We start from the raw sequence: 27,160 nt of genomic DNA, 5'->3' as shown, positions 1-27,160 counted from the left end.
TAGGGGGTTAGGGGTTAGAAAAGATACAATGACCCTCCCTGTCCAGGCTGTCACCCAAACAGTTTGGAATAGAGAGCCAAAAGAAAGGCCCGGACCACACACATTGCTCAGGGAACTCCCGACCAATATCACTCAGACATTCACTTTTCACACAGGTTACTAGCAGGAAAGTGAGGAGTTGCAATAGAAGTTGTGAGATGAGTAGTGTCATCACAGGTGAGTTTGCAGACTTGAAAGTAGCGTACATAGTAATTGGTCCAGAGATTATTGGGTTGTTAATGGTTTGAATTATTTTTAACTTTAATTGCACACCATGTTGATCAATAGTTTTTTTTTTCTTTTGGATTGAAATGTGTCTACTTGTGGTCCCGCGCTGGTGAATGAAAGACTAGTAGCGTCTACCCTGGCATCACTGGGGGTTATCAAGACCTAGTAAGAGTCAAATGCTCAATCAGAAGGTTTTGGAGTAGTTTTTTATGTAGTGGTTTTTGAGAATTATTGGCATATTGGTGTCTACTGTTGTTTTGGTGTTATCAGGGTTGGTATCTTAATCTCTGAATGATTAGGTTTAGAGTCCTAATCCCTGGATGGTTAGGTTTAGGGTAAGGCTAGGATAGCTAGGTAAATACTTCCTTAATATTACCATATTTCTAAGTTATTACTTGTAAAATGCCAACTTATTAAAAGGCAATTACCACCTTATTCTTGAGAAACTGCTAGATGATTACAATTCTTACTGTAAAATTACCAGCTAATTAGGGCCCACTTAAATAAAGTGTTACCCAATTGGTTTAAAGGTGAAACAGGCAAGGGTCCATTGTACTAAGAGATATTATGGTCTAATATCTGTTCTTCTAAGGATTTTCAATGTGGTATTCAAAGGCTTTTGTACCTCTATCTGCTGCACAGTGAGGTCCAGGAAGGTGTTCTCATTTCGGACGCTGATCAGGCTCTTGGGGCCCTTACACCCCATGCTGGTTCCCAGGCCTCCATTCAGTTTAACCACTACCAGTTTATTCAGACTGTCAGCAACGTTTTCTGGCAGGCCTCGAGCAGCAATCTTATCGTACGGCTGGATCTGAAAAGACAGGAGAGAGAGGGTGAGGAAAATAGCAGGTGAACTGCTTAAGTGCTTTCAAATCATCACCATATTCATGTAACTTTTACTGCTTTTTATCCTTTCATTACAGAATGTTTTTTTTTAGATGTTTTTACAGTGTGAGCAAACAGAGAGGTTATTTTCTGTAGATTTAACTTCTTATTAACTGCAGAAAAGCAAATGCGCCTGCTCTGATTGTGGGCTCATTACATTGCTTAAGAGTAATGTAATGGGCTTAACTGAAGTGGAGGAGCAGAAATGTCACAAACTGTTGGCTTTTCCGCCAGCCAAGTGATTTTTCAAAACAAGGAAGGAAATGTCACAAGCAGAGATAAAAAAAAGAAAGTCACATTTTATAACATCACATGGAAAGTTTTTGCTCAAGTGGTGCAGATAACAGTCATAAAAATGACTTGTGTACACTTCAAATGTGCTCTACAGCAGCTGCTTTGACAGGAGGGCAAAAATTGGAGTATGGCGTGTGACTCTTTGAAGGCACATTTCTGGGTCGATATTAGAGCTCTCACATCAGCATTTTCCCAGATCATGTATTGACATCTTTTATCAACTCCCACAAGGCAGGAAGGACTGAAAAGAGGATGTGATTAAAGTGTTAAATTAAAGTGAACCAGAGGATAGTGTTTTATATAAATTCTACTGTAAGTTAGCATCAAACTGAAAGTATAACAGCAGCAGAATTAGAGTCACCACTTGTCTTCCTTTTAGTTTCTTTGCCTTCTTTCAGGAGGAATCTTTGGAATCACATTAAAAACTGTGAGCAATGTTCAGGGGCATCCAGGGACAGCAAATACTAACCAGATGTTACAACAGCTTTTTGTTGTTAGGGAGCATGTCACCATTCTTATCCAGCTCTGTGTGAGCTTGTTGCATTCTCAAAAGACGACAAATGTGTTACTGATTCTAATGTGTGTGCGTATGTGAGGAAAGAGAATGCAAGAACAGATCCTGTGTAGTTTCCTGCTAAAAGCACTGAGTCGCCAATCAGTGACAGGGGAGGACACACAGCAGACCTCCTGATGGAAACAGAACGTCTCCCATCTGGTGTTTAACCTCCTCTCACCCCCTACCTCACACCACACAGAGTTTAAAGTCACAAATACAACAGATAACCTGGATACAGCTGCTGCTCACTCTCTGTCCTTCAGAGTAGTGAGCGTCACTGAGGACAAAACATGTTTCATGGTCAAAATTTAGACACGTGACTTAGGAAAGGAATGCAGAATGATGATAAACAGGCACTGCAAATATACCATGCAGTATTGATTTATACAAATCGCTGCAGGCACTGGAAATACATGTATACAGAGAGGAAACAGAGGGACTCTTTATGTATGTGTGTGATGTATGTATGGGGTTAAATTGAGCTAAATATCTTTCAGCTGGGATCCCCATCCTTCCCCTGTACCCCCAAGGTTAAACTTCCATTCCTGGGTAATACAGATGGCTGTCAGTGTGTTAAGAGCTACACCAGCTGAATTCAACACAGTCTGGCTGCAGACTGTTCATCTCTGACAGCCACTCTCACAGACCTTTCATCTGAGACACTGTGCATCTCAGAATGGAAATACAGGCCACAACTTTTGGAATAAATCAGACTGAACTTCCGTTTAAGGTCAAGGTAAGGCTTAAGGTATCGGTTAGGATACTAAATGTTACAAACCTGACCTGCAAAACCTGATAACAACACTTTTAATAAAGCTGAGTAAACAGTCTGCTTACAGGAAAAAGTCATCCTCAATGAAAACATTATAATGTAGCAAGTGAAGCTTACATAGCTCTGTTAGCCATGTAAGCTATGTAGATAAAAGCTAGCTACGTAGCTTATGTAGCTAAGGCAAAACTCACAAAGCAGCTACAGAAGCTACATATCTACGTTATCTGAATCAGCTTTAGCTTCTTTTGCTAAAGCTGATATTGAAAAAGCTAACAGCTAAATTGGCTTATGTAGTAAGATAAATTAGTAGCTAATGTAGCTATGTTAGCTTTGGCTAAAGCCAACAAAGCTTAAGTAAGCCACCGTTCGTGTAACTACTTTAAAACAGGATTATACATAATTTAATCCCAGATTAGACCTCTGACCTTTTCTCTGTTCTATTAATGAAAAGTTTCTTAGTCTATAATCTGTGCAATGTGGTTATTTCATGAACGCAACTGCCAGACTTGTATATGAATAAATCAAAAATTTGAAAGAAAAACTCTAAAATGGGAAACATGTTGTAGCGACAAATTAAGCACTTCACATGTGTCAGTGATTGTCTTCTGGACAATAGTAAAGTCAACAGTCATCCCCATGATTGTGGTTGTGTGTACTGAACCATAGTGAGAAAATATTGGCTCAGGAAAACTTTTCAAATTAGACTTTTCCACAATATTTTAATATTTTGGAATAGTGGGATTTCAATTTTCATGAACTGTACGCTGCAATAATCAAGACTGAAACAAATGAAGTCTTGTAATGTTTCACTGTGTATGAGATGAATCTTGAATATATGGAAATTTAACTTTCTGAAGTAAATAAAAGTAAAAATTAGCTTCTAAATGATAGTCTAATTTTTGAGATACACCTGTACACTCTCTTCATTATAAAGTCAGGTATTGGGTTAATGCACTGACTTGTGTATGTATCAGTTTTATGCTATAGTTCAGACTTATCACCTTTTGGTTTGCTTAGTTAATTAATATATAAAATTCCTCATGCATAACTCTTTGTGAAAACCCCATTCTCATTTAACTTGTTTTTGAAATTGCAAAAACCCACTGGACATTTTATCTAAAAAAAAAAAAGAGTCACGGAGTGAATACTAGTACAGTTTAACCTGCTAAATAAATCAACACCAAAGGGATTTAAATGTTTTACAACCTAAATTTAACATGTGAATCAGCATTACTGAAGAAGAGAAGATGTCTGCATGTTTACAGTCAAAGTTTAAGTATTTCATAACAAGTTTAATCACTTGTTGACTCAGCTATGTTGGTAAGAATGTAACAACAATAGTTCCAGGATATAGCACTGAACTCTGGTTTTACTTTTAAACTCTTCTGCTGTACTCGGCTACAGAGCCAAGATTACACAGTGACATTAGTAACAAAAGACAACAATGAAACTAATTCTGACAGTTGATTTATAAACAGCCATTACATTATAATGCCATTCATGTGCATAGAATTCCCATCATAGATAATTTATTAGTTATACTTCATAACTGGCACTGAGAGAAATTCATGCATTTTTCCTGAAAATCCACACAGCTGCATTTATCTGTCTTGAAGAGTAACAACCGCTTAAGACCCATGACAGCTATACAAAGACTCTCAAAATGTGGAAAACCACAAACCTTTCCTTGGGCATGTAAAGCCGCAGAATCATTACAATGCAGGAAACTGTCTGTACCTCATTTCTTAAATACCACAGACTTACCCACATTCAAATACACGAACACAGGCCAATCAAGCACAGTATCGAAAAAAGCATAAATGCTTACAACAGTTATAAACATTGCTTTAAAGCTATTATATGTTTAAAAGGCTATGTAAAGGATCTCTTATGATGCAGGACTGAGAAATACAACTGATTGTATTACCTTTGGCACTAGTAGCTCAAACTATGGTGGATCATATAATCAGTCAGTCACCTTCATGTGGAGGGACTAATAATATATCGACATTGGTGCTTTTGTTATGGTGGTATTCATGCTATGTCTCTTTTAACCAGAATGTCCTTCACAACACTTTTCATGGAGGATTTCATTCAATCATTTCATGCATTCCATTTCTTATAATTTAATGTCTATTCAATGCAAAAGCAAGAAAAGGTCTGAGATATTAATGCCAGAGCAATAAAATACAAATTGATCAAATTCTCTGCAGTAATTAAAAACAGATGAATGGCATGTGACATTTTTTGTATTTCCTTGTTATGATTTATTTCTTCGCTGAATCTCATTTGGTCCAAAGTGTCTATCGCAATTAGTGTTTGATGGACAACTCTCCGTATAAGGCGATGCCCAACAGAAGTGGATGTTTTTTTTTGTTCTTAGCATTTTAGGTCAATGAAAACTCAACTTTCTGAAAACTCCCTCCAGTATGACAATTTTTAGAAACTCTGCTTACAGCGTTTATGTGTAGAAGGGGAAAACATGGATTTGGACTTTTGGACACTGCTGACTGGACTTTTGACATGCTTACACATACACACAGTAGCTCTCCCACTGTGTATGAATAGAAACACCTGTGTGGACTACAGAGGTCACTGCTGTGCTAAACAACACACCAAAAACTCTGCTGTGAACATCGACACTTCAGGACCAGACCAGGTTTGAAAATGAAATGGTGACTGCAGAGGAACCGCAAGTAACATCAAGGATGTTGTTGCTATGCATGAGTGAGCGGGACTCATTAATAAAAAACATAAATCCTGATAGACCTGTCACTGCTGTTAACATAGCAGGCTCCTTACATGTATAAATGTGGACAAAGATGTTTATGAGAACAAAACAGGATTACTTTTGAATACAGAGGAGGAAAACCTCAGTTTACAAAAATAGCCGCCTATGTGTGGACAAGGCCTAAGCCAGAAGTTCACAAACTTTTCAACCTGGAATCTCCAAAATAAAAGTGTCAGAGATTGGGGACCCCTAAACGTAATCTCCATGAATAGGCTTTAGCACCAAAACCAAAGTTAGTATCATACTTTATCCAAGTCTTAGCTTCATACAGTCAAACAATGAAACATCTGAATACTTTTCATGCTACATTCCTTATCTTACCATCTGATTTAGGGCCAAATACCTTAAAACCACTTCTGTACTGAACTTTGAGAAAGTGCTTGCCACTGTCTGTCAGTTACATCTGGTAAGGAGGGGTTTGGAAAAGGGTTAGACAAATAAATAGTTGTGTTAGTTTCTCTAAAATACACCTGATTAAAGCTCCTCAAATGACTGAGATTACATTTAATGATACGACTGTGTAGTTTCTCACAAAAGCTTTAACCTTTAACAACCAATCAACCCAAAATGCTGAGACAAGTTTATAAATGAACGGCTGGCAGTCTAACACTGGCTTGTATGCACAAGATCTGTCAAGTTTTAATTATGTTTTAATTGTAGCTAGAAGAAACAGTGCTCCATCTGACTGTATATGTTGGATCCAAAATCTTGTGAAATGAACCACTTGTTTGCATTTTAACCTTCATAACAAAAACAACAACAACAACAAAAAAAAAAAAAACTATGCTTGAAGAGCAGCATGCCTTTCACTTCATGTCATTTTCAGTTTGAGGTTTTCAGTGATACTCTGTTGAGCTAAGAGTATTAGTGATAGTTTCTGGGAAAAAAAAACAAAAAACTATGCTGTGAATTGACATAGATCTTATATTTTGTGTATCTAACCTTAACCGCACAGGCCAGATAGACTGTTTCATAAATCCATTACATGGATATATTTCACAGTCATCCAGGAAACCTCCTATACAATGAGTTTGGGAAGCACAGGCCTTTAAAAAAACTCTGAAAGTAACTGGACAACAACTTTCTGTCTGTCCCCTTCATGTTTTAAAAATTTGTTTATAGTGGATAATCAGAAACTGGGATTACAGAGTGGGGGAGAGACAGAGAGGCCATCTAAGCACCTTGTGTCTGTCACATCCATGATGGGCCAATCAGAGTGACAAGACAAAATGAGGTAGTAGACATGCACAGCTCCAATGCTAACCTTAGCTATACAGACTAGCGCTGCCATAGTGTTTGAATGGCAAAGCTTGTTGGTGGCTAAAATTAATGACGAAGCCAATCAGGAGACGTGCAAAAACATATTCTCTGCTAGGAGACAAGGCAAGTCTTTGTAGCACATTTCAGCAACAAGGCAATTCGAAGTGCTTTTGGTGCAGCTCTTTGCTCTTGTTTAGCTTAGAAATGTGGTCGAGGTCTGCTGGAACTGCTGCTTTTTCTACAGCTACATCTTAGCTAATTGCTACCTCAATGGAGGTCATGTGCATCTGTGCGTCTCTGCAGGTGATCAGACTGAGTGGAAGAGGAAAAGAGAGACAAACATTGTTATGTCCCTCCTGTTAATGTATGAGTATTTAAGACATTAACAAACGATTCTTGACTTTCTCTACAAAATACCTTGTATCAATGAAGATGTGTAACTATACTTCAGAATTAGATTTAACAACAAAGAGATTCTTTCTCTTTAGCTCATAAACACAGTGTCTAAGATCCGCTGTTTGTAATAGTAAGTTGTGGCTTTTTTCTTGTTATTTTACTTTAATCTTGAAGTGCCCCACATTATTTTTCCTTCATCGGTGTACCTAATCCACTTCCATACAAAAACAGCTTGATGATTAAGAATGTTTATATTTTAGCACTTTGAATACATGGTATAGTGGTAAATGGCTAAAAACGCTGCTTTTTGGTGGCTTTTCTCTATGCAGAAATCCATCCAAGTCCCCAAAGTGGTCTTCTCTGCTGCTGCGTGACGCCATCTGCAAAGTACCTATACTTTGTTGCAGGTTTGGTGCAAGCAGCAGCCTCAGGTCTTCAAAACTAAAGCCTACAGTGAAGTGCAAAAAACCTGCAGTTCCTTGAGAGACCACTTGAAGCTGGATCCAAAAAGTGAGTCAGTTCTCATTTACAACTTTACTTTAGAGAGGTAGGGGTGGAGAGAAACAGATCAAGCCAATTTTTTTTACTTTTTATCAGTGGCACATATAATTGGAAACTGTATCAACAACTACATGCAGGATGTTTGCACTAGTCGCTCACCACTTGCAGGATATAAAAGTTTTACCTCCTTGCCTGTTGGCTTGTGTTGAGTTTTTTATAATATTTGCTCCTGTGTTTGCACACTTGTTCATGAGATTTAATTTAGAAACTTTACAAGAAAAATAAAGGTTAAATTGTGACACACCTAATCCTGCATATTTCAAATAATTTTAAGGGGTTTGTGTATTTGTGAAAAAAAAGGTCTTTTAATCTCTACAGCACCATGTGATAGTGAAACTTTGAACCTTGAGTGATCAGCCTGTGATGATTTGTGGGTTTTGTGCCTTGTTCTGATGAAAAAATATGATTAAAAAGGAAGCTGTATAAATGTCCTGGTTGCTAGTATAAAAGTTGGCTATTACAAAGACATATGAAGGCTCATCTCTGCACTGCTCTCTATTATAGTTATTAATACCATTACTGAGAAAAACTCCTTTGGTTATTGGGTGAGAACTCTCTAATGGTTGTGTCTACTTCACCACTCTTCTTTCCATTAATCTATGGGCTGAAACTGCCCAAAATAAACCACGTTAATTATTTCTGCTGCAGGTCAGCCTGTCATTTCCACTTACTGCAGACGCTAGCGGGCTATCTGAGTCAAAACTGGCTTTAAAGACCAAAAGGGACTAAATTATTTATTTGGATGGGAGAGATTCTGAATCCAGAAGCTGTTTTTGGCAGTGGCTCTCAAAAAGGTTACATTTACTTTTCTATCTCCTATTTCTTAAACTCTCACGCACTGGGATACCATGCTTGCCTTGTCTTACACAAACACACTTTCTGAGCCTGTTTGCCCTTCTCATTTCTGTGTTTTAGTCATTTTCTCCATTTTATGTTCCCTTTTTGCGTAACTACTCCGTCGCTCACCTCTCTACAACTCTAATCTCATCTCTGCCTCAGCCTCTCTTACATAACTCTCAGTTTCACTGTAGAAATCTCTTCTTTGTGGACTTCATTCATCTTTTCCTGCTCCTCTGTGCCTGTGTTATTTTCTCCCTCTCTCTCTTTCTCTCAAGCATCTGAATCTCTAAAAATTAATGAGCCGGCTCAGACTGGGAGAGTGAGATGGTTGCTGCAGTCTGAAAAGAAGAAAAAGACAAAACAGGCTTTGTTTATGTGGGTGTTTGTGTCTGATTAAAGAGTCCAGTGCTGGGACAACAGGAAACTGAGAAAGTTTTGTCAATGCTCAGTGAGACAGAAGTAGATGTGGCCATCTAATGACAGACAGTAACAACTCTGGTATGACACAAGCAGAGCCCTGGAAAACAAAGTGGGTGGAGAAAATTATCAGGAAATATCAGGAACTACAAGTTTCTCCCCAGGAAAACCAGGAATTCCTGCTCAACAACAAAAGCACAGTCATGACAAATGACAAGCACAGATGTACAGAGAGTGAAAATGACAGTTAGCAGAAACTTTATCGTTTTTTTAAGACATGCTTCACTTAAAGGAATGAAGGCTTCATATTGCTTCATCTTGAAAAGTCAATTTGTTTTATATAGTGGCTTTATTGATGGTTATCATTTCAGTATTAATTGCTCTATTCCTCATTTGAAAGGTATTAACACTGACAAACCTGGGGTTTCATTAGAGATGTCATGCTAATCTCAAAGCTGCTACCAGATCAAATCACTCCATCTTTTAAACTGAGTGGTGTTGGTCCAAATGAGCAGGAAGTAAAGTCAGATCCTTTTTCTAATGTCAGCTGCCACGCTCAGTTGTAGGGTTTCATTCCAAATGTATCACAAGGTTTTTAAAAGAAAATGTGAATTTGTATTAGTCCATCCACTACAGTTATGCAATATTAGCAGTCAACAGATTTAGCAAACACTGAACAATCTTTTTATTGATGAGCTGAAGTAAATAGAAGCAAATTTATCACTGAATATAAGGAAATAACTGATCTAAAACTTCGTAGTCACCCAAAAACCTAATGTTAATACATTCTGACATCCATCATTGATTGAATCAAACTAATGTGTGCCTGCAGGCTCTGCTTGTATGATGTCAGGAAACCTGACTTCTGGCCTCATATCAATGCCCACTGACCACTGTGTCTTTAGAAAAGTCAAGCTATCTAGTGAAGACATAAACAAAGAAGGAGCTTATAGGCAGAAATGAAGAGCTTTGAAAATCTTTTTTGGCAGCTGAAATTTAAAAAGGGATCAGACTTTACTTCCTGCTTATTATGACCAACATCATTCAGTTTTGAAAGATGTAGTGATTTGCTCTGGTAGCAACCTTTAAAAAAACATGACATTTCTAAGGGCAACCCAGTATTTGTCTGTGTTAATACCTTTCCACTGAGCAATAATGCAATCAGCAGTGATTTATCAACTATCAATAAAGCCATTAGATAAAACAAATGGATGTTTTAGAGTGCCTTGTCATACCCACATTCCTTGGAAATGTAGTAACAGCCCTGGGTGTTTATTTAGGTGTGTTAATCCAGAGATGTCATCGTTTATTCACTAAAAGTGTCACATTTTTCATGGAACACAAACTTTTTAAAGCTTTTTTTAAAAATGTGCACTGTGCCAAGCCGGGCTTTTTAAAGAGCAAATTAAAATGCACATAAAAACCGGTGAATGGAAACTCCACTATTGTCATAGGAAGAAATTCAAATTTGTGGCATGATGCAACTTACAAGTCCAAGACATACGTATGTATGCACAAGATCCTTAACCATCATTGTAGATTTATAAAATTGAAAGCTTAATGATAACTGCTCTGGATGCACACACCTAGGTCCAGCAGCCATGGCTGTAGTTGATTCTGTGTAGCGTTGCACAGATTGTAAAAATCTGGGCTGATGCTAATACCGATGTTTGAAATAACAATCTAGCTGATGGCTGACACCCATGCCTTTATTTAGACAAGACAGCAGAAGAGAGACAGAAAATATGGGAGAAAGAGTTGAGGAATTGATCCCACGAGCAGTGCGTTGAGGACTCCAGCCTCTGTATATGGGCACCTGCTCCAACTGAGCTGAACTGGTTCCCAGTCCCTGTTTGTAAACCTTCTTGACGGACATAGATTCAAGTGGTGTGAAATTAGCCTGACTGTTTGACATTATTAATTGAAAATACTTAGCTATCATTAGCATGTGTCATTTAATATTTGTGCGTGTCCAGAGTGGAAGCTGAAGAACTGATTTTTTGGTTAAAAATGTTATAACTCCCATCTACACTGAGACAATGACATGAGGCAGGGCTGCTAGCAGACGTTACATCACTTTGAACCAGTCATGATTTTCAGGAACATTTTTATGTCATTTCCTGGCATTTTCACATTTTGTACTGTCTGATAAAGTCTTGAAAACTTCTCTCTGAGTCACAACAGGACATTTTCCTACCATCTGTGTAGGGTGGAGTGATCTCACAACCAGCTCTACTCTGACAAAATCAGCATGCAAACTTGGTCAAGCCTGAGCCTTGATCGTATAGTTTTCATTACAAATTTCAGTCACATGACATTTGATGTTACACCCTGAGGTTGAAAATGTCACATATGATAATTTTACTTCTGCGCAGGATATAACTTTGCTGTCAATGTGTTACATCACATAGGGACAAAGTAATGCAAGCTGATGCAGAGCCAAAATAAAGACAACGTGCAGCATCTTGGTGAGATCACTCCTACTTTTTAACACCTTAGTTCAATACCAAGTTAGTACAAAGTTCTCTAAACAAAGTTTTATTGGTCTACTTTCTACATATTTTTTGTTAAATGTATCATAGTATGGGCTTAGGCTTTGTTTGTTATTATCTGAATAATGTCCATAACTTGAAATCCATCATAAGGTTAACCTGCACCACATTTACCAGAGCACTAATACTGTTTACCCCCTTCAGAATAATCCAAACGTTTCTATACAGTCAGAGCTTTTTTTAGCTGCATGTCTTCATTCTGTTCTCATCCCTTAACAATTTACAGCTGCAGGGTCTCAGTTCTGTGTGAGCCATACTGTCTACCATAACAACTAAATAAAAACACATTCATTAAGCCAATTCCTCTCAGTCTCACTACAGTCTCACTGAAGAGTGAGGCAGTAAACAAGCATCAAGGACTGTTTACTCCACAGTTATTTAGAAAAAGTGAAATCTGATGCATTTATTTCTAACTGTGTCTCTGTAGAAGGTAGATTTTCTGCCAAGTAACTCATAACAAGAGCTTCAACAATGAACCCTTCCTTTCGTGCCTTGCGTGTTATACGCTGATATCTTTGGCTGACTTCAGCACAAAGTCACTTTTTTTCACAAATTTTTTTTTAGGTCTTTTCACTGGCTACTCTTCAGTGCTGCCTCACTGCGTAACATGTAAACTGGCACAAAATGCTGTGTTCAGGCTTTAAAATCCTCCTTCAGAGATGACATGGAATCAAATATGTCTGCACTTTCCATTTCTCTGTTAAACCTTTTGATCTTCTACTCTGAAGTTCGAAAAAAGCGATAAAACCTGTCGTTCAGGGATCTGTAGGAGAAGCACTGGGGGTAATCCCCTGTGACTGAAAACTGAAGATCCCCCATAAATATGGACAAGGAAATCCTTCTCTAAACAACTAAAGAAACAGCACTGACTCAGCACTAGGGTTGGCTTTGTAAGCCATTCACCCATAGAATCCTCAAAATTTGACAATCACACATGTCGATGTTTGAGAAACAAACATCGACATGTGTGACAAACACTATAGGAATCATGGTGTTCATGTGATATGTCAATTTAACATTCTATGTATCTATGTACAGTGCTTAACAAATTTATTAGACCACCTGTCATATTTATCTCAGAGACCATCCAGCATCATGAAGTGCTTTAATGCGGACTCTTTTATAGTGAGCTCTCCACGTTTTACCATTTTGAACAGGAATGAGGGATTTCACTGGGCTTCTCTGAGAAGTCAGAAGGGTGGTTGATGCTTGCTTAGTAATCACGTTACAGCTACCGTTAAATGACAACCTTGTTACTGTCGTTACTATAAATCCTCCAACTTCCTGTAAAATGAGAGTACAGAAAAAAACAAATCAAGCACTCTTTTCAAAGTGTGCTCATGTGATACTCGCCAATTCAGGTGACTAATACATTAGGTGTGTTCATAGAGGAAGGAGAGGAAAACAGCAGAGCAGTTCAAAAAAGAACATATTTAAATGCATAGAGATATGAACATTACTTTGAATTTGTTGCACAAAAGGACGAGAATGGGAAGGTAAAGTGTAAACTGTACTCAGGCCAGACCCAACTCTCCACTGCTGTGAACTCTGCATCAGATCTTTCCAAACATCTGCAAAGGCAGCATACTAAGACAAGAAGCTAAAGACCTGCAGAGCCTGAGTGTGACTTCAGATGACTTGATGATGCAAGCACAAAGCAGCCAAAGCTCAATTTCCAACAACAACAACAACAGGAAACAAGCTGAGATAAATATGACCGGGATGCATTTAAGTTGGTGGAAATATTACCTACTGTGGCATATTTCTGTGAGGAGCTGTTTTGGTATAGATGTAAAAATTGTTGTTATTATCTTTGTTGTATTAAAGAGCAGTACAAAAAGATCTTATGCATGTCCTTCTTATTAGAATACGGATTTAAGATAATTGTAGTCTTATGTTTTGCTGCCTTTATTAACACTACTTGATTTAACATGACACATGACAGATGCACTCAACTGCAGAACAACATCTCATGGAGAACATAAACATTAAGACCCATAGATATCAAAGCTAAGACCTGTCTTTTAATTTTACTTCTTGTGCTGACATCACTCACATATCCTTACTCCTTCTGTTGTCAACATAGTGCCTTTAAATTGTATTACGCTAATATGGGAATATGTAAGGTTTAGTGCTGTATGTTCACCAGCAATAAAGTTACAGAAGATCTCAGGTGACAAGGAGTAAAGCAAAAGTAATGTAGCTAGTAGTGTAACTAGTTACTTTTTTGCTGTGAGCAACTAAGTAATGTAACTCATTAGTTGTTTTAGAAAGTAACAAGTAATGTGTAAAGGCTTTTTGAGTAACTGCTCAACATTGGTCCTAGCATAGTTGAACTGCAGTGGTTCAATTTAAAGTTCAGAGGCAGTACTTACCAATTAATGGCAACACAAGCTGGATGTATAGCACCTGAACCAACAGTGTCTTACTTCTAATAGATCTCTCCAACTACCTGTGATTATTCTCTTTCATTCATTATGTGTTAAAAAGTGACAGTAGGTCACTAACATACTTATATAACTGTTGCTACATGTACAGAGAGGAACTTCTATTTCTCATTGTCTCCTTGGTGAAATAGTGACAGGACCTCCCAGCCAAGATGTGCTAACCTGCTTTTATTCACAGTTACAGGCAGCAGCGATTGGGGCAAGCACAATTTTTTCAGACAAGCATATTGTTCTTGATTCTTTTATCAAAAGACATTTTTTCCCATTTTCTTCGCACTGCCTTAAATACAGATAACCTTGGCATAAAAGAGGCTAAAGTTAAATATAACCAAAACATTGGTGCTGTCATCATGTTTGTTTTGTTCCACAATTAAGGTCTCAGATTTCCTCTCTCCTACACTTTCATCAAGCTGATTAACATGCACTTCTTGTATCATAAACCATCTGTTCCATTACTGGACTTGTACAGCTCTCGTCTCCTAAAGACTTTTGCATTCTGAAAATGAGCTGTGAAGGATTCAATAAAAGACTTAACCTGGAACCAAGTTAGTCATTTATTATGCATAAGACAAATAATTTACAAGTTTGTTTGTCTGAGCTGATAAGAACCCAGAAACAAGAGTCTAGTAATTGGCACAGCTTTCATGTGAGGTGTTTTGATGGCTAAAGTGATCCTGACTTTTATTACAAACTTAAAAACGTCTAGAACAAAAAAGGATGTCTTATCACTCCAAATGGTTTAATCTTATAGAAATGTTACACACACTATGCTGGCACCTTAAGTTTTACAATTATTAAATAAAATAAAGATAAACTGACTGTTAAAGGTAGACTATCCAACATTTTACACTTAAATGTCTTAAAAATCAAACATATGCTATGTAAATGTTTTTTTTCTGAGTACAGTATCAACACACTAAATTAAAACTTCAGCACCCTGTAGTTTTGTTTATATGGGATGTTTATAACTCTGTCCGTCTGACCGAATTGGGGCGGTAGCCTTCTCCTCTGGCACACGCCCCTCTCCTCCTAGATGCGACCCCAGGGGCAGCAGTGCTGCTGCAGGTAACTGTTTCACCCAAACAGCTGAGAGGAGTGTAAATGGCAGACTCCAGTCCAAAGCAGCCGACCGAAGGCCTGCCACCGGCTTTCCCTCAACCTAAAAAGCCTCAACATTTGTCTAGGAAACCCTCTGACAAAGCGAAAGGAAAAATTAGAGTTAATATCAAACTTGCTTTTCCTCGGTGGTGAGCCCTACGCAACGCTAAAAAGCTCTCGCATGACTCAGAACTGGCTTTGCTTTCTTGTGGATGCGTAAGTAGGCTACATCTTTTCATTCATTGTGCACATTGTCTCAACATTTGTCCAGTGTTGATTTATTGACACAGCACTGTTCTTATGGCTGGACATTTAAGCTGAGTGTGATAGCGCGGCTAAAACAAATGTGGGGTAAAAATGAATGGAAGCTAGGTGTGCTAATGTTAGCCTACGGCTAATAAATGGAGGCTGCAGACGGAGGTAGCGCTACTCAAATCAGGTAGTGTCTCAAATTTTGTTTATCTCAAATCAACCAAGTCTTGTTTGAAGCTGATGTTTTCATGTTTAATTGATGCTATAACATAACTGGCCAGGATAAGAAGAGCTCGTAAAATGGTTTACTGCAGCTGAAAAAAGATATTAGCAGTAAAGGTTGCCTAGAAACGTTACATATAAACTTGTATATGATCGGTGTTTAGGATCAACAGAAGCTAAAGTGGCTAAATGGAAGGCTTCAAAGTGGCGAAGGTGCGTCAAGGCTTTGCTCTCCTACGACACCTAGTGAAAAAAAAAATTGCATCGTCTACCTTTAAACGGATGTTTATCCGCAGTAAAAGTTTTAATAATAAAGTGTTACGCCACCTGAGAGACCATCAATCTTGTCACTGTGTTCCTTAAACTGGACTTGTTTTGTTGTACTTAATCATCTTGCCAGCTATGGACACCTTTAAAAACTGTTTTGGTTTCAATGTCAATTACTTTTGTTTGATTTATGACTGCCTCAGGCTATGTGCTCTCCTGAATCGATAATACAAAAGACAGCCTATGCACTGTTTGCATAATATGATCTGTATGCAAAGTGCAATAAAAATTTTTCATATCCCCTAACATGAAGAGCTGCACCCTGAGACAAAAAAGTTCTTGTGTGAGATATGAATTTAACATTTTTGCTTTCTCTTTCAAAACAATGCCTTCACTCTCTCAGATATGAGCACACATACACAGACACACATATACAAAATTGAACAAGACTTACTGAGTCCTCTGGAGGTCTTTGTATCTTAGTCCATTCAACTGATGGCCCTTTCACTTGTAGAAATCTGTGGAAAAGGTTCTTGAAGCCTTCAAAATCTTTCCTGGACACCTGAAAAATACAAATAGGTTTTTAACTCTTAAGAGCCAGTATGATATTTATCAAGTGACTTACACCTATATGCTATATACACATACAGTATCCATCAGACCATTACACCAGCAGGGACTGTAATGACATTGTTTTCAAATACATGTACTTTAATATGGAGTTGGTCCCAATTTTGCAGCTGTAACAGCTTAAACTCTTCTTGGAAAGCTTTCCTTGAGATTTTGGAGGTTTTTTGTGGGAATATGTGCCGATTCATTTTGTAGAGTATTTATGAGGTCAGGCACTGATGTTGGACAAGAAGGCCTGGCTTGTAATATTCTCACTCATAATTTCTGTTCATCCAAAAGGTGCTTGATGGGGTTGAGGTCAGGATTCTGTGTGGGTCATTCAAGTTCTTCTGCACTGAACTCATCAAATCATGTCTTTATAGTCCTTGCTTTGTGCACTGGGGCACAGTGATGTTGGAATAGAAAAGGGGCTTTCCCAAACTGTTGCCACACAATTGGAAGCATAGCATTGTCCAAAATGTCTTGGTGCTAAAGCATTAAGAATGCTCTTAACTGGAGGTAAGGGGCCTCGCCTGGAAACAGCTTCATACCATTATCCCCTCTCCAAAATTCACAGTTTACACAGTGCAATCAGGCAGGTAACATTCCAGCATCTGCCAAACCCAGACTCAACCATCTGACTGCTGAACAGATGAGTGTGATTTGTCACTCCGTAGTACATGTTTACACTGCTCCAGTGTCAGTGTGCTTTACACCACTCCATCTGATGCTTGGCATTGGACTTTGTGATGTGAGGCTTGCATGAAGCCACTCAGCCATGGAAACCCATTCCATCAAGTTTCTACAGCTTTTGTCCTGACACAAATGCCAGTGCAAGTCCAGAACTCTTCAGCTATGTAATCAGCAGAGCAATTACACACCATGTGCCCTAGCAGTTGTTAAACCAGCTCTGTTGCTGTTGTTCCTAAACGCTTCTAACCTTGCAAAGCAGATGGATACGCCCGTTTCCTTGTTTTCACTGGCGAATCCATCTTGCAAAGCTCCCATCTGAACCGTTTGGGCCCGGTTAAAAAGTGACAGGATCAATCAACGACGAGGGGCAGTACTTTCAGGCACAGCAGAGTCGTGCAAGAGGGTCTGGCTGCAGCCCTCTAGCAAACCTCTACACTGGGGCATTCGGCTGGAGACCTCTACGGTGGGCCGAAACCTCTTCGCTGGGGCGTGACGTACATTGCCCAAGCCTACGCTGGACCGTGCAGTAGCAGACTCTGACCCATACGCTGGCGAGATGGTTCTACGTTATTAAAACCTGACTGGTTCGGTTTAGGCGTTTAAATCCGACTGGTTAGGTCTAGGCATTAAAATCTGACTGGTTAGATTTAGGCATTAAAACCCGACTGATTAGATTTAGGGTCAGCCTGCTGGCAAGCGGATAGAGCTGAAATTTCGTCACAGGTAATACACGTCACGCCCCAGCGTAGAGGTCCGCCAGCTGGGGCAATATACGTCATGCCCCAGCGTAGAGGTCCATGGCTTGGGTAATGTACATCACGCCCCAGCGGAGAAGTTTTGCCCCAGTGGAGAGGTCTCCAGCCGAACGCCCCTGTGTAGAGGTTTGCCCGAGGGCTGCAGCCAGATGCCTCTCGAGTCGTGACGTAAACAAGCAGCAGCTAGAGCTGGTGCAGTTATGGAGGAAGAACTTAGCGTGGATGCTGCTAAAGCGCCAGTTTTATCAGAACTTGAAAACATTTCTCCGTTAAAAGAAGAAAAAAGAATGGCAGTGAGTTGTTTTCTTTTCAAAAACAAGTAAGTTGAGTACTTACACGTCTATAGTCGCCATTATGCAGTTATTCCTCAGTGGCTGCGCACGCACAGCTTGATAGCGGCTACATCACGTGTTTTGTTGCTCTGACTGGCCCGTAGAGATGTGACAGACAGAATGTTCACCCAACCACACTCCGAATTTTTTTCAAAGCCTCTGCCTTTTCTCACATTTCCTATTGAAGCCTTCCCGGATGGATGTGTGAAACAAATCCATCTGGCATGTCAGGTTAAAACGCTTCCACTTTCCAGTAATTCCAACAATAATCAACAGTTGACTGTTGAATATCCGACAAGATATTGCAAAAATAGACTGCACGGCTAGGTGCTTGATTTTACATACCTGTGGCAATGGGTCTGATCGAAACACCTGAATTTGATAATTAACAGTTGTGGCAAAATACTTGAGTGCATATAGACTATATGAGTACCTAATCATGGTGCAAATTCACATTATTCACATATGGCTTCTCAAAGTGCAGACAGTGTTTGTAAGTTTGCTCTTATTGAAAGTGGTTTCAGGCGCCACCCAAAACTGTACATTTTTGTCCTCTAAGTTCAGCTTTTTATTTTTTTCAAAGTTAGGCTAAATTAATACATTTTTTTTTCTATGAGTGATTCACAGTGTGGTTTAAAATGGCAAAATCTAACTTTCACCCCTTGGGCCTTTTTCTTTATTTCTTTAAATGAAACATATTTCTCCAATTCAAGTAGTGGAGCTGATAATAAAAGAACTGAAACTCTATCTTTCTGCTGAGCCATGAAAAAGGTTGTGATCTTTGATGTGAAGCATTTTTAAGGCTATCTGGTTCCGTTTTTTCTCTCTCATCTCTTGCTTTCACTGAAGGAAAACTTGTGTTGTTTACCTATCAAGCCATTAAATATTGTAGGCACAATACATTTTAAATGTAGTATTGCTGAAAAAGTCCTGCTAAATTTCATCCTGTGTATTTGATTATAAGGATGGAAGTGATAATCAAAGAGCTACCTTTAGCCCCCTGGAACAATTATCATTCCCAGTGATGTGCATTACTTGATTAGGCCAGTAAGTATTCAGTCCTTTAACAGCAAGATAAGGATGTAGTAAAATCTTACCTATTAACCACAATCAATCTCTAAACTATGGTAGGAAAACATGGACTCTGTTGGACAAAATCATCAGGAAGCAATGTAGGAAACTACAAATGTTACTGGCAGATTTGAGATGATTTTAAACAATATTGTTATTAAATTAAGATATGTCTCCTTCTGACACTGTGAAATCTCTTTTGTGATGCCATAGTTTAAAAAAATGTTTAATGACTTACTTATGAAAAATGTAATATGCATAACTTTGTGATTTGGATTCAGGTAGAGTTTTCTGGTTTTCAACATGATATGCTTTTATTAGGACTGTCAAAAGATTAAAATTTTGCTTATGATTAATATCAGAACATCTGTAGTTATTCATAATTAACTGCAACCTTTTTTAAGTGACATTTTGAAATTCAACTATTTTGCATTTTTGACTTTTATTGCGTCATTGTTGATTTTTCTACTGTCTTTAACAAGGGGTAATTGACTTCCTGTTTAGATACAGACCCGCTCTTACTGGTAGATCAAAGATTTTAACATGAACGTAACCACAGAAAACAGAACTTGTTATAGATTGAAAATGAAATCTGAGAACATTAAAAAGGTTCAGATGACTTTGACTTGTCCACTGAGCTGTCTGTAAAAGGAGATATTAAGGAGCGGTGTTGGCCTTGTTTTTGTCTTAACAAAGCGTACTGTAAGGGACAATTAAGTATGTGATTAATCGTGATTAAAAGAAATTATGCACTAATTGTGGGCCTTGCTTAATCACCATTAACTCAATTAATCTTGACAGCATTAGTTTTTATATGTACTCCCGCCTTAAAAAAAAAAAAAAAAAGTCAACAAGTAATCGAATTTAAGGATTTAGAATTAAATTTTGGGCTTTTGAATGGTCTAAATTGATAAACTGCCGCTTACAAACTGCATTTTCTTGGGGAACAACTTTATATTAGTACACTTATAATCCTAGTTAAAGTAAAACCAGTTGTTCAACCAGTTTTTTAGTCAGAAACTGTGTGCTAAACAGCTGTGCTACCTTTAAGCTTTACTAAATATGATACAAAAGCCTTTTCTGTAAACACCCTTAAATGAAAGTGTGTATGAAGTAATGGACACACCTGAGTTTATTCATTACCTTTTCTCTCTGAGTAGAAAAACCTCTTTTGTGAGTACTGGGAGTATCAGAGGACCTGGTAAATGTCTACAAGAGGCAGCTACCCCAACCTGAAGTGGTTACATGTTGTTGTTTTTTTTCAGAGTAAACTTTATCTCAAGCTCTATGTTTGTTTCATACCATGAAACAAAAAAATGGTCAGCATAGCTTTGCTATTTTTAAAATTCAGCTTAAATTTTACATTGAGACTTTGATTCATTTACTGTTTTGACATCCACTCCTAAGACCAGAATCCATTTTAGGAAGCAGGACAAATCTACAGGATCTAGTTTGGGGCTGGGGCCTGTAATAGTCAGTTAAGTTATGATTAAGGCTAATTAAATGAGTAAAATCCTTGCCTTTGTAATTTGAGTGACGTCAACTTGACGTAATCAAGTGTTTGTCTGTAGTCAAGTAGGTGGAAACCTCATTGGCACTGTGATGCAGTATGTGTCACTTCTGTGTTTTCCCTGTGTTCGTGAGTGACCCAACCACCCTTTAAATTACAACCAGATGGTCAGAAAGAAACAGAGAGGGAGTGTTGGAGTACTACCTCGCTCTCTGCGCCCGTGCTGGTGTCCAGCAGTTTCTCCAGCTCTGCGTGCATGGAGCTCTCCAGCTGCTGCCGCATCATTTCCTGGAACTGAGCCATCCCTCTGTCGGACTCTCCGTTTCTTAGACCTGGACAGGAGAGATGGAGGAAGATAAGGCAAAAGTTTTACACAAGGAAGATGGTGGGCAGGTTCTTAAAATGATGAGACAAACGTATTTATGAGGGCAACAGATCTTCATCTTAAAACTCAAATATACTTAATGTCTAAGTCACAGAAGTTTACTTTCTTTACTCTGCTTGGAAACCTGCAATGTGTGAGATTTGTTCTTGTTAACTTAAAGTCACAGATATCAACATTAAAAAAATCTTTTTTTTTTTTTGTTTTTATCATAAATGAAAGCAGAACAATGAGTCTAGGCCCTCAAATCAAAGGGGTTCCTGACAGAACATGTCCGGTGTTATTCTACATTTCTACAAATTTAATGACCATTTAATACCAAGAATACAACATCCATCAACAACTGAATAATTTTACTACCGGTTTTCTCAGGGAACAACATCATCAAGATTCTGCATGTGTTTGAAAACAAGAATAAACTTAGGAGAAAGCAGGACCTGCTCTACTGGTTATGAATCTATAAAAGGCACCTTGGGGTTTCTCAGGAGAAGTAATAGTACCGTGTTAATATATTAAAAATGGCTGCTGTTAGCCTCAAAACTGGTGCCTTTACTTGGTCATATTTCATTTACAGTGCCTATAAAAAGTATTCACCCCCTATTGGTTTTATAAATTAATCATGGTGAATACAACTTTTTTTTAACCAAAAAAAAATAAATAAATTAAATAAATTAAATGTCAAAATGAAAACAAATTTTTACATAGTATTGTCAGCCAAATAAGAACATTTAATGTAAAATAAGTGACTGCCTAAATAATTACCCTCTTCAAGTCAGTATTTCATAGATGGAAAATTCTCTGTTGGATTGAGGTCTGCGCTTTGACTCGGCCACTCCAGAACATCCACCTTGTTATCTTTAAACCATTTCTGTGTTTATGGTGATGTGCAGTGCTTGGTGTCCGCCAAACATAGTGTGATGTACGATGGACAAAAAGCACCATAAGACCTTTATTCCACTTGACCATGGAGTCTCCCACCTGCATTTTGGTGAACTCTAGATCAGAGTTAATGAGTTTTCTTCAACAGTGGTTTTCTCTTTGCCACTTTCCCATAAAGCTTTGACTGGAGAAAAACCCGGGCAACAGTTGTTATATGCAGAGTGTCTCCCATCCCAGCTGCTGAAGCTTTTAACTCCTACAGAGTGGTCATAGGTGTCTTAGTGGCCTCTCTCACTCGTCTCCTTCTTGCACTCAGTTTGTAAGGAGGGCCTAATCCAGGTAGATTGACATACATATCTTATTCCCTCCATTTATTGATGATGGATTTAACCGAACTCCAGGGGATGTTCAGTGCTTTGGAAATTTTTCTAACCATCCCTTGACTTACACTTTTCAATAACCTTTTCTCTGAGTTGCTCGGAGTGTTCTTTTGTCTTTATGGTGTAATTATAGCCAGGAATACTGATGAACCAGTGACTAGACTTTCCAGACACAGGTGTCTTTATTCTATAATCACTTGAGACACATTTACTGCACTCAGGTTATCCCCATTTCACTAATTGTGAGACTACTAGCACCAATTGGCTGAAGTTGTGTTGAATAAGGCCAGTCACTTTAAATAGGGTGAATATCCATCCATCCATTTTCTATACTGCTTATCCCGTTAGGGGTCGCGGAGGGGCTGGAGCCTATCTCAGCTGTCACTGGTCAAGAGGCAGGGTACACCTTGGACTCGCCCCCAGTCAATCGCAGGGCTGGGGTGAATATGCAATCCCTTATTTTACATTACAGATTTGTATTTATTTTAAATTACTTTACAGAATCTATTGTCACTTTGACATTAGAAAATGGTTTTTGGTATTTGTCAAAAAAGCCATATTATATTGTCCATGATTGATTTATAAAAACAATAAAAGGGTAAAACAACCAAGGGATTGAATACTTATAGGCAGTGTACCGTATATGCTAATTTAATGAAGAGGGAAGAAAGTTGTACTTTACAGCTGAGTAGCCTTGTAGCACTATAACAAAATGTATATCTTTTTTCCTGTGATCTTATAGTACTACATTTTATGTTTTAACTACTGGCCTTAATACCTCATACTATTCAGATTAGGGTACAACAGGACAGGCAAACTGGCAAATTACTAAATGGTGTAATTGTATCTATGCACAGAGCCATTATGAGCATAGTTGATTTACTTTTCAGAGAGTAGGCCTATAATTAGGCTTGGTTAAGTACACAATCTATTCATCAACTGAGAATCAAACTTAAAGGTTAAGCAAATTGAATATTTCAGGTGATGAAAGAACATAGATGACACCCATTAAACCAGCCAAGTCTGTTCACTTTTTGATCACATGTTTGACTGATGTTGTACTGAGACTTTATACTGCTTATAGGCATATGATCAAAAACTATTTGTTTTTTGTATGACCATACAAAGCAGAGAAAACCAATACAAGACATGCTACATGATACTTAATAATTCTAACAAGAAAAAACACAACAATATAATAACTTAACCACAACATTTTAAAAAGATCCTGGCGATAATGTGAAAAACAGTGAGACAGATGACAAACTGTCTCTACAGTGTGTCTTTACACTCATTTCCTGGACTAGCTTTACCTCAGTATTATTTACTGCTTCTAGCAGTACAGATAAAATGACAACAGGAAATTAACCTCTTTGGTCAAATATGGTAATAACCTGTCACAACAGCAAAACTACTACAATAAAGAAGAAAACAAACAACAGTGTCACAATGCCAAGTTTAGCTACTGTAGTGAACAGTCTTTACTGATTTTATATTACTTGAACTTTTTACATCAAGAGCAGATAAAGGTGAAAATATGTGTGCGGGGCCTTGACTCAATTCTAGCCTTGGAAACCTGTGTACACCAATCTGTTGACTAATAACTTAACTACTGTGCTTGACAAATTGATGGTCAATTTGTAAAAAGGTGAAGGAACAGCATTCAGGTGACTGAAAGTTAAATCAACTACTTATAGGAGCAGTAAGCAATATTGTTGAAGATAATGACTGAACTATCAAGGACTACATATGATCAATACCAAGAGAAACTCATCTTTCATAATGCATTCTTTGTGTCTTATACAAGTAGTTACAGTGTAGAGTCTTATGTAAAGTATAATCTAACCAGAAGATGAAGATCATAATGTGCATAGTTGCAGTCAGACACCTTGCCTTTCATCTTCAGCAGGTTTGATGTAGATCTAGAGAAGGATGTTTGTTTGTTGTGTGTTGTTCAAGAAATTGAGAATAAAATTAATTTTCTGTTGTTCTGATGTTCTTTTTCGGAAAATGTCTTTCATTCATGTTGATTTTTTTCTGGTTGGACAATTATGAAAAAAATAGAATTGCACCTTTGTGGCAGGTTTTATCTTCAAAGCCCTGGAGAAAAGGCAGAATGCTATATTTAATAGTAAGCTGTAAAAGGAACATGCAACTTGTAATGGGCTCAATTGCTGAAACACAGCAACAGTACCTCTGGTGTCTTATAACCCATGAGGGCTGGGCACTTTGTGTGCATGACTTGTTAATAAATACAGTCAATCAATTATATAGATAGACAGATAGACAGATAGATAGATAGATATATAGATATATAGATAGATAGATAGATATATAGATAGATAGATAGATAGATAGATAGATAGATAGATAGATAGATAGATAGATAGAGAGGCTAGCTGATCTTACTTTAAAAACAAGTTGTTTTTCCCTTTAATCGATTGAGGAGAATCTGTAAGTTAGTTCTATTCTTACTGCTTTAAAAGGGCTGTCATATCTTCTTTCTCATATCAACTTTTTATATTGACTTTATATTATCATCAAATTCTGCACTGAATCAACAGTCTTTTATCATGATAAAGTGTGATTTACAATTTACACACTCTCTTTATCATATCTAGGTAGAAAGTCAGCTGAGCAGCATACGCCAATTGTCATTTGGAGGTTCTGCTCTATAATAAAGACCTAAAAGCAACTGTAGTCTTGTTTCATAATTATGAAAATGGTCTGAAACTATGCTTAAAAATTAGCTGCCACTGGCATATTTGATTTGCCAAAAGGGCTGAATGCTGAATATATGGCAGTGACGTGTAGTACAAGGCATGTAACAGGAAATACACAGGTGAAATTCAGATATTTATGAGGCTAACGGAGTAGAACCAGTGCTTACATGGGGTCTGTTGTGGACTAATTTGAATTTGTCACAAATATTTGACTCTTATTTTGTTAAGTTTAGCATGCTCCATTTAGGCACAGATAGGATACCTCACCAATTAGAAAATTTAGACTTAAATTCTTTCTTCGTTATGTTTACAGATTCACTACATGATTGGAAAAGGCAGCAGTTAATCACAGATTTAGAAAACACTGGAAAGAATACTATAATAGCCATTAAATTCATCATGCATAGGATACATAGGATGAATCTGGCAGCATTTCAGGTAAACTGTTTTTTTGTACTTAGGCTACTGTACGAAAAATAATTTACAACTACAGAACTCAGAGATTTCAAACTACATTTTTTAAATGTTTTAAGAAATAAGTAAACAAAAAGAGTAAATGAAGACAAACATAACTATGGAAGTTTACCTTTACAATACCTATGCCACATTTTATTTCAGAGATGAATGAATACAAGACTACTCACCCTTCATGTAAAGTGCCATGTTTCAGCTACCGGGTAGTGACCAATTCAACAATATATAGATTTAAAGTGTATGACAAATCCAAATCAGAGGCTTCAAACAAGAACCCAGAAGATAATTTACAGTAAAATCCAGGTGTTATTTACAAGATGTAAACAAATATATCATTAAGTTTCTTTGAGCTGCCTTATAAGCCAAGCGTGGAAAGCATCCAGGCGTGGAAACGCTAAAGTCCGTACAGTGAGGTTGAGACGTCAGGTAAAAGGCACGACCAAAATCAAGGCTCCGATCCCTCTTATCTTTCTGGACAGCAGCCTAAAATCGTCCATGCACATAAAGCTGGGTTGGATCTATCAGGATTTTTTTTTATTGCTTGCGTTTTCTGCCTCTCATTTCCAACCCAATACTGTAATCCACGTCACAAATCCTCCTGGCTGTGACTCCCAACCTCTGGTCATGTTTTTCTCTTTGCCTCGCCCCCTGCTTTCATTTTTATTACCTTATTGCTACAGACTCGAGCGATGTTTTGCTCTTGAGCCTTTTTTCCTGCACAAGAGTCCACTGACACTGGCAGCAGCTAACATCCCGTCAATTATTAACCGGACAGATGAACACCATTCAGTCCATACGCACGAGCTGCCTGCCGAGGAACTTCATAGGCTCGAGGCTGCGGAAATGAATGACCGATAAATGAATGGACAGAGAGGGACAGTATGTACCCAAGAAACGACGGATTTTAAGGCTGCCTACAGTGCATACACCTTTAGGAAACATAAAGACAACTCAAGGTAACGGAGGCACCGTGAGCACCACATGAGGAAAATGGACCGTTTTCGACAAATGTCTAAAAAAGGCTGCGCATCAGCTAACTTGAAGATACAACCCTCATTTAGAAGGATGCCTTTCTGCCGAATGCACAGTGATAAAATATAGTCATATTTAAAGCCATTTCTTACTGTTTGACTGTAGGATGCTGGTGGAAGAAAAGTCGATGGGGTCGGCCTGATCCTGCGGGTCTAAGGACCATAGAAATCCTTCAGAAGAGACAGCGGGGTAAACCCAGTATGTGCTTTGTTAGCCAAAAAGGTCTCCAACTTCAAGTATCAGACATACGTTTCCTTTCGACATCACAAAATAACACTTACAAAACAGTAAAAACTGAAGAACTTCAAATGTGATTTCAAGATATTTTACACTACAGTGCCATTCTGGAGAGGGGCGAATGGGAACCTTTTAGAAGGATGTCAGCCAATCAAAAGGCTGTTTTCTTGTGACGTACGCTTTACAACCAATAGATTTAAGCTACG

The 27,160-nt window shown here is 38.1% G+C and overlaps 1 protein-coding gene across 2 annotated transcripts in view; it reads right to left on the bottom strand.

Moving 5' to 3' along the window:
- ugp2b (UDP-glucose pyrophosphorylase 2b) overlaps positions 1–27,072 on the bottom strand; it is a 48,045-nt gene extending 20,973 nt beyond the window's left edge. Inside the window, exons 1-5 of one of the 2 annotated variants that reach the window (XM_041789697.1) lie at positions 26,810–27,072; positions 25,856–26,520; positions 21,052–21,179; positions 16,332–16,439; positions 893–1,078 (exon numbers count right to left, since the gene is read on the bottom strand). In XM_041789697.1, coding sequence (XP_041645631.1) covers positions 893–1,078; positions 16,332–16,439; positions 21,052–21,179; positions 25,856–25,874 — 441 coding nt within the window. In that variant the 5' untranslated portion in view covers positions 25,875–26,520; positions 26,810–27,072. The remainder of the gene's footprint in view (positions 1–892; positions 1,079–16,331; positions 16,440–21,051; positions 21,180–25,855; positions 26,521–26,809) is intronic. The other variant, XM_041789698.1, reaches the window with a different exon arrangement.
- Positions 27,073–27,160: the final 88 nt, after the last annotated feature.

Source organism: Cheilinus undulatus, linkage group 6 (genome assembly GCF_018320785.1).
Source record: "Cheilinus undulatus linkage group 6, ASM1832078v1, whole genome shotgun sequence".
In the NCBI taxonomy this organism is placed as follows: Eukaryota; Metazoa; Chordata; class Actinopteri; order Labriformes; family Labridae; genus Cheilinus; species Cheilinus undulatus.
This window is presented reverse-complemented; position numbering and strand designations above follow the sequence as displayed.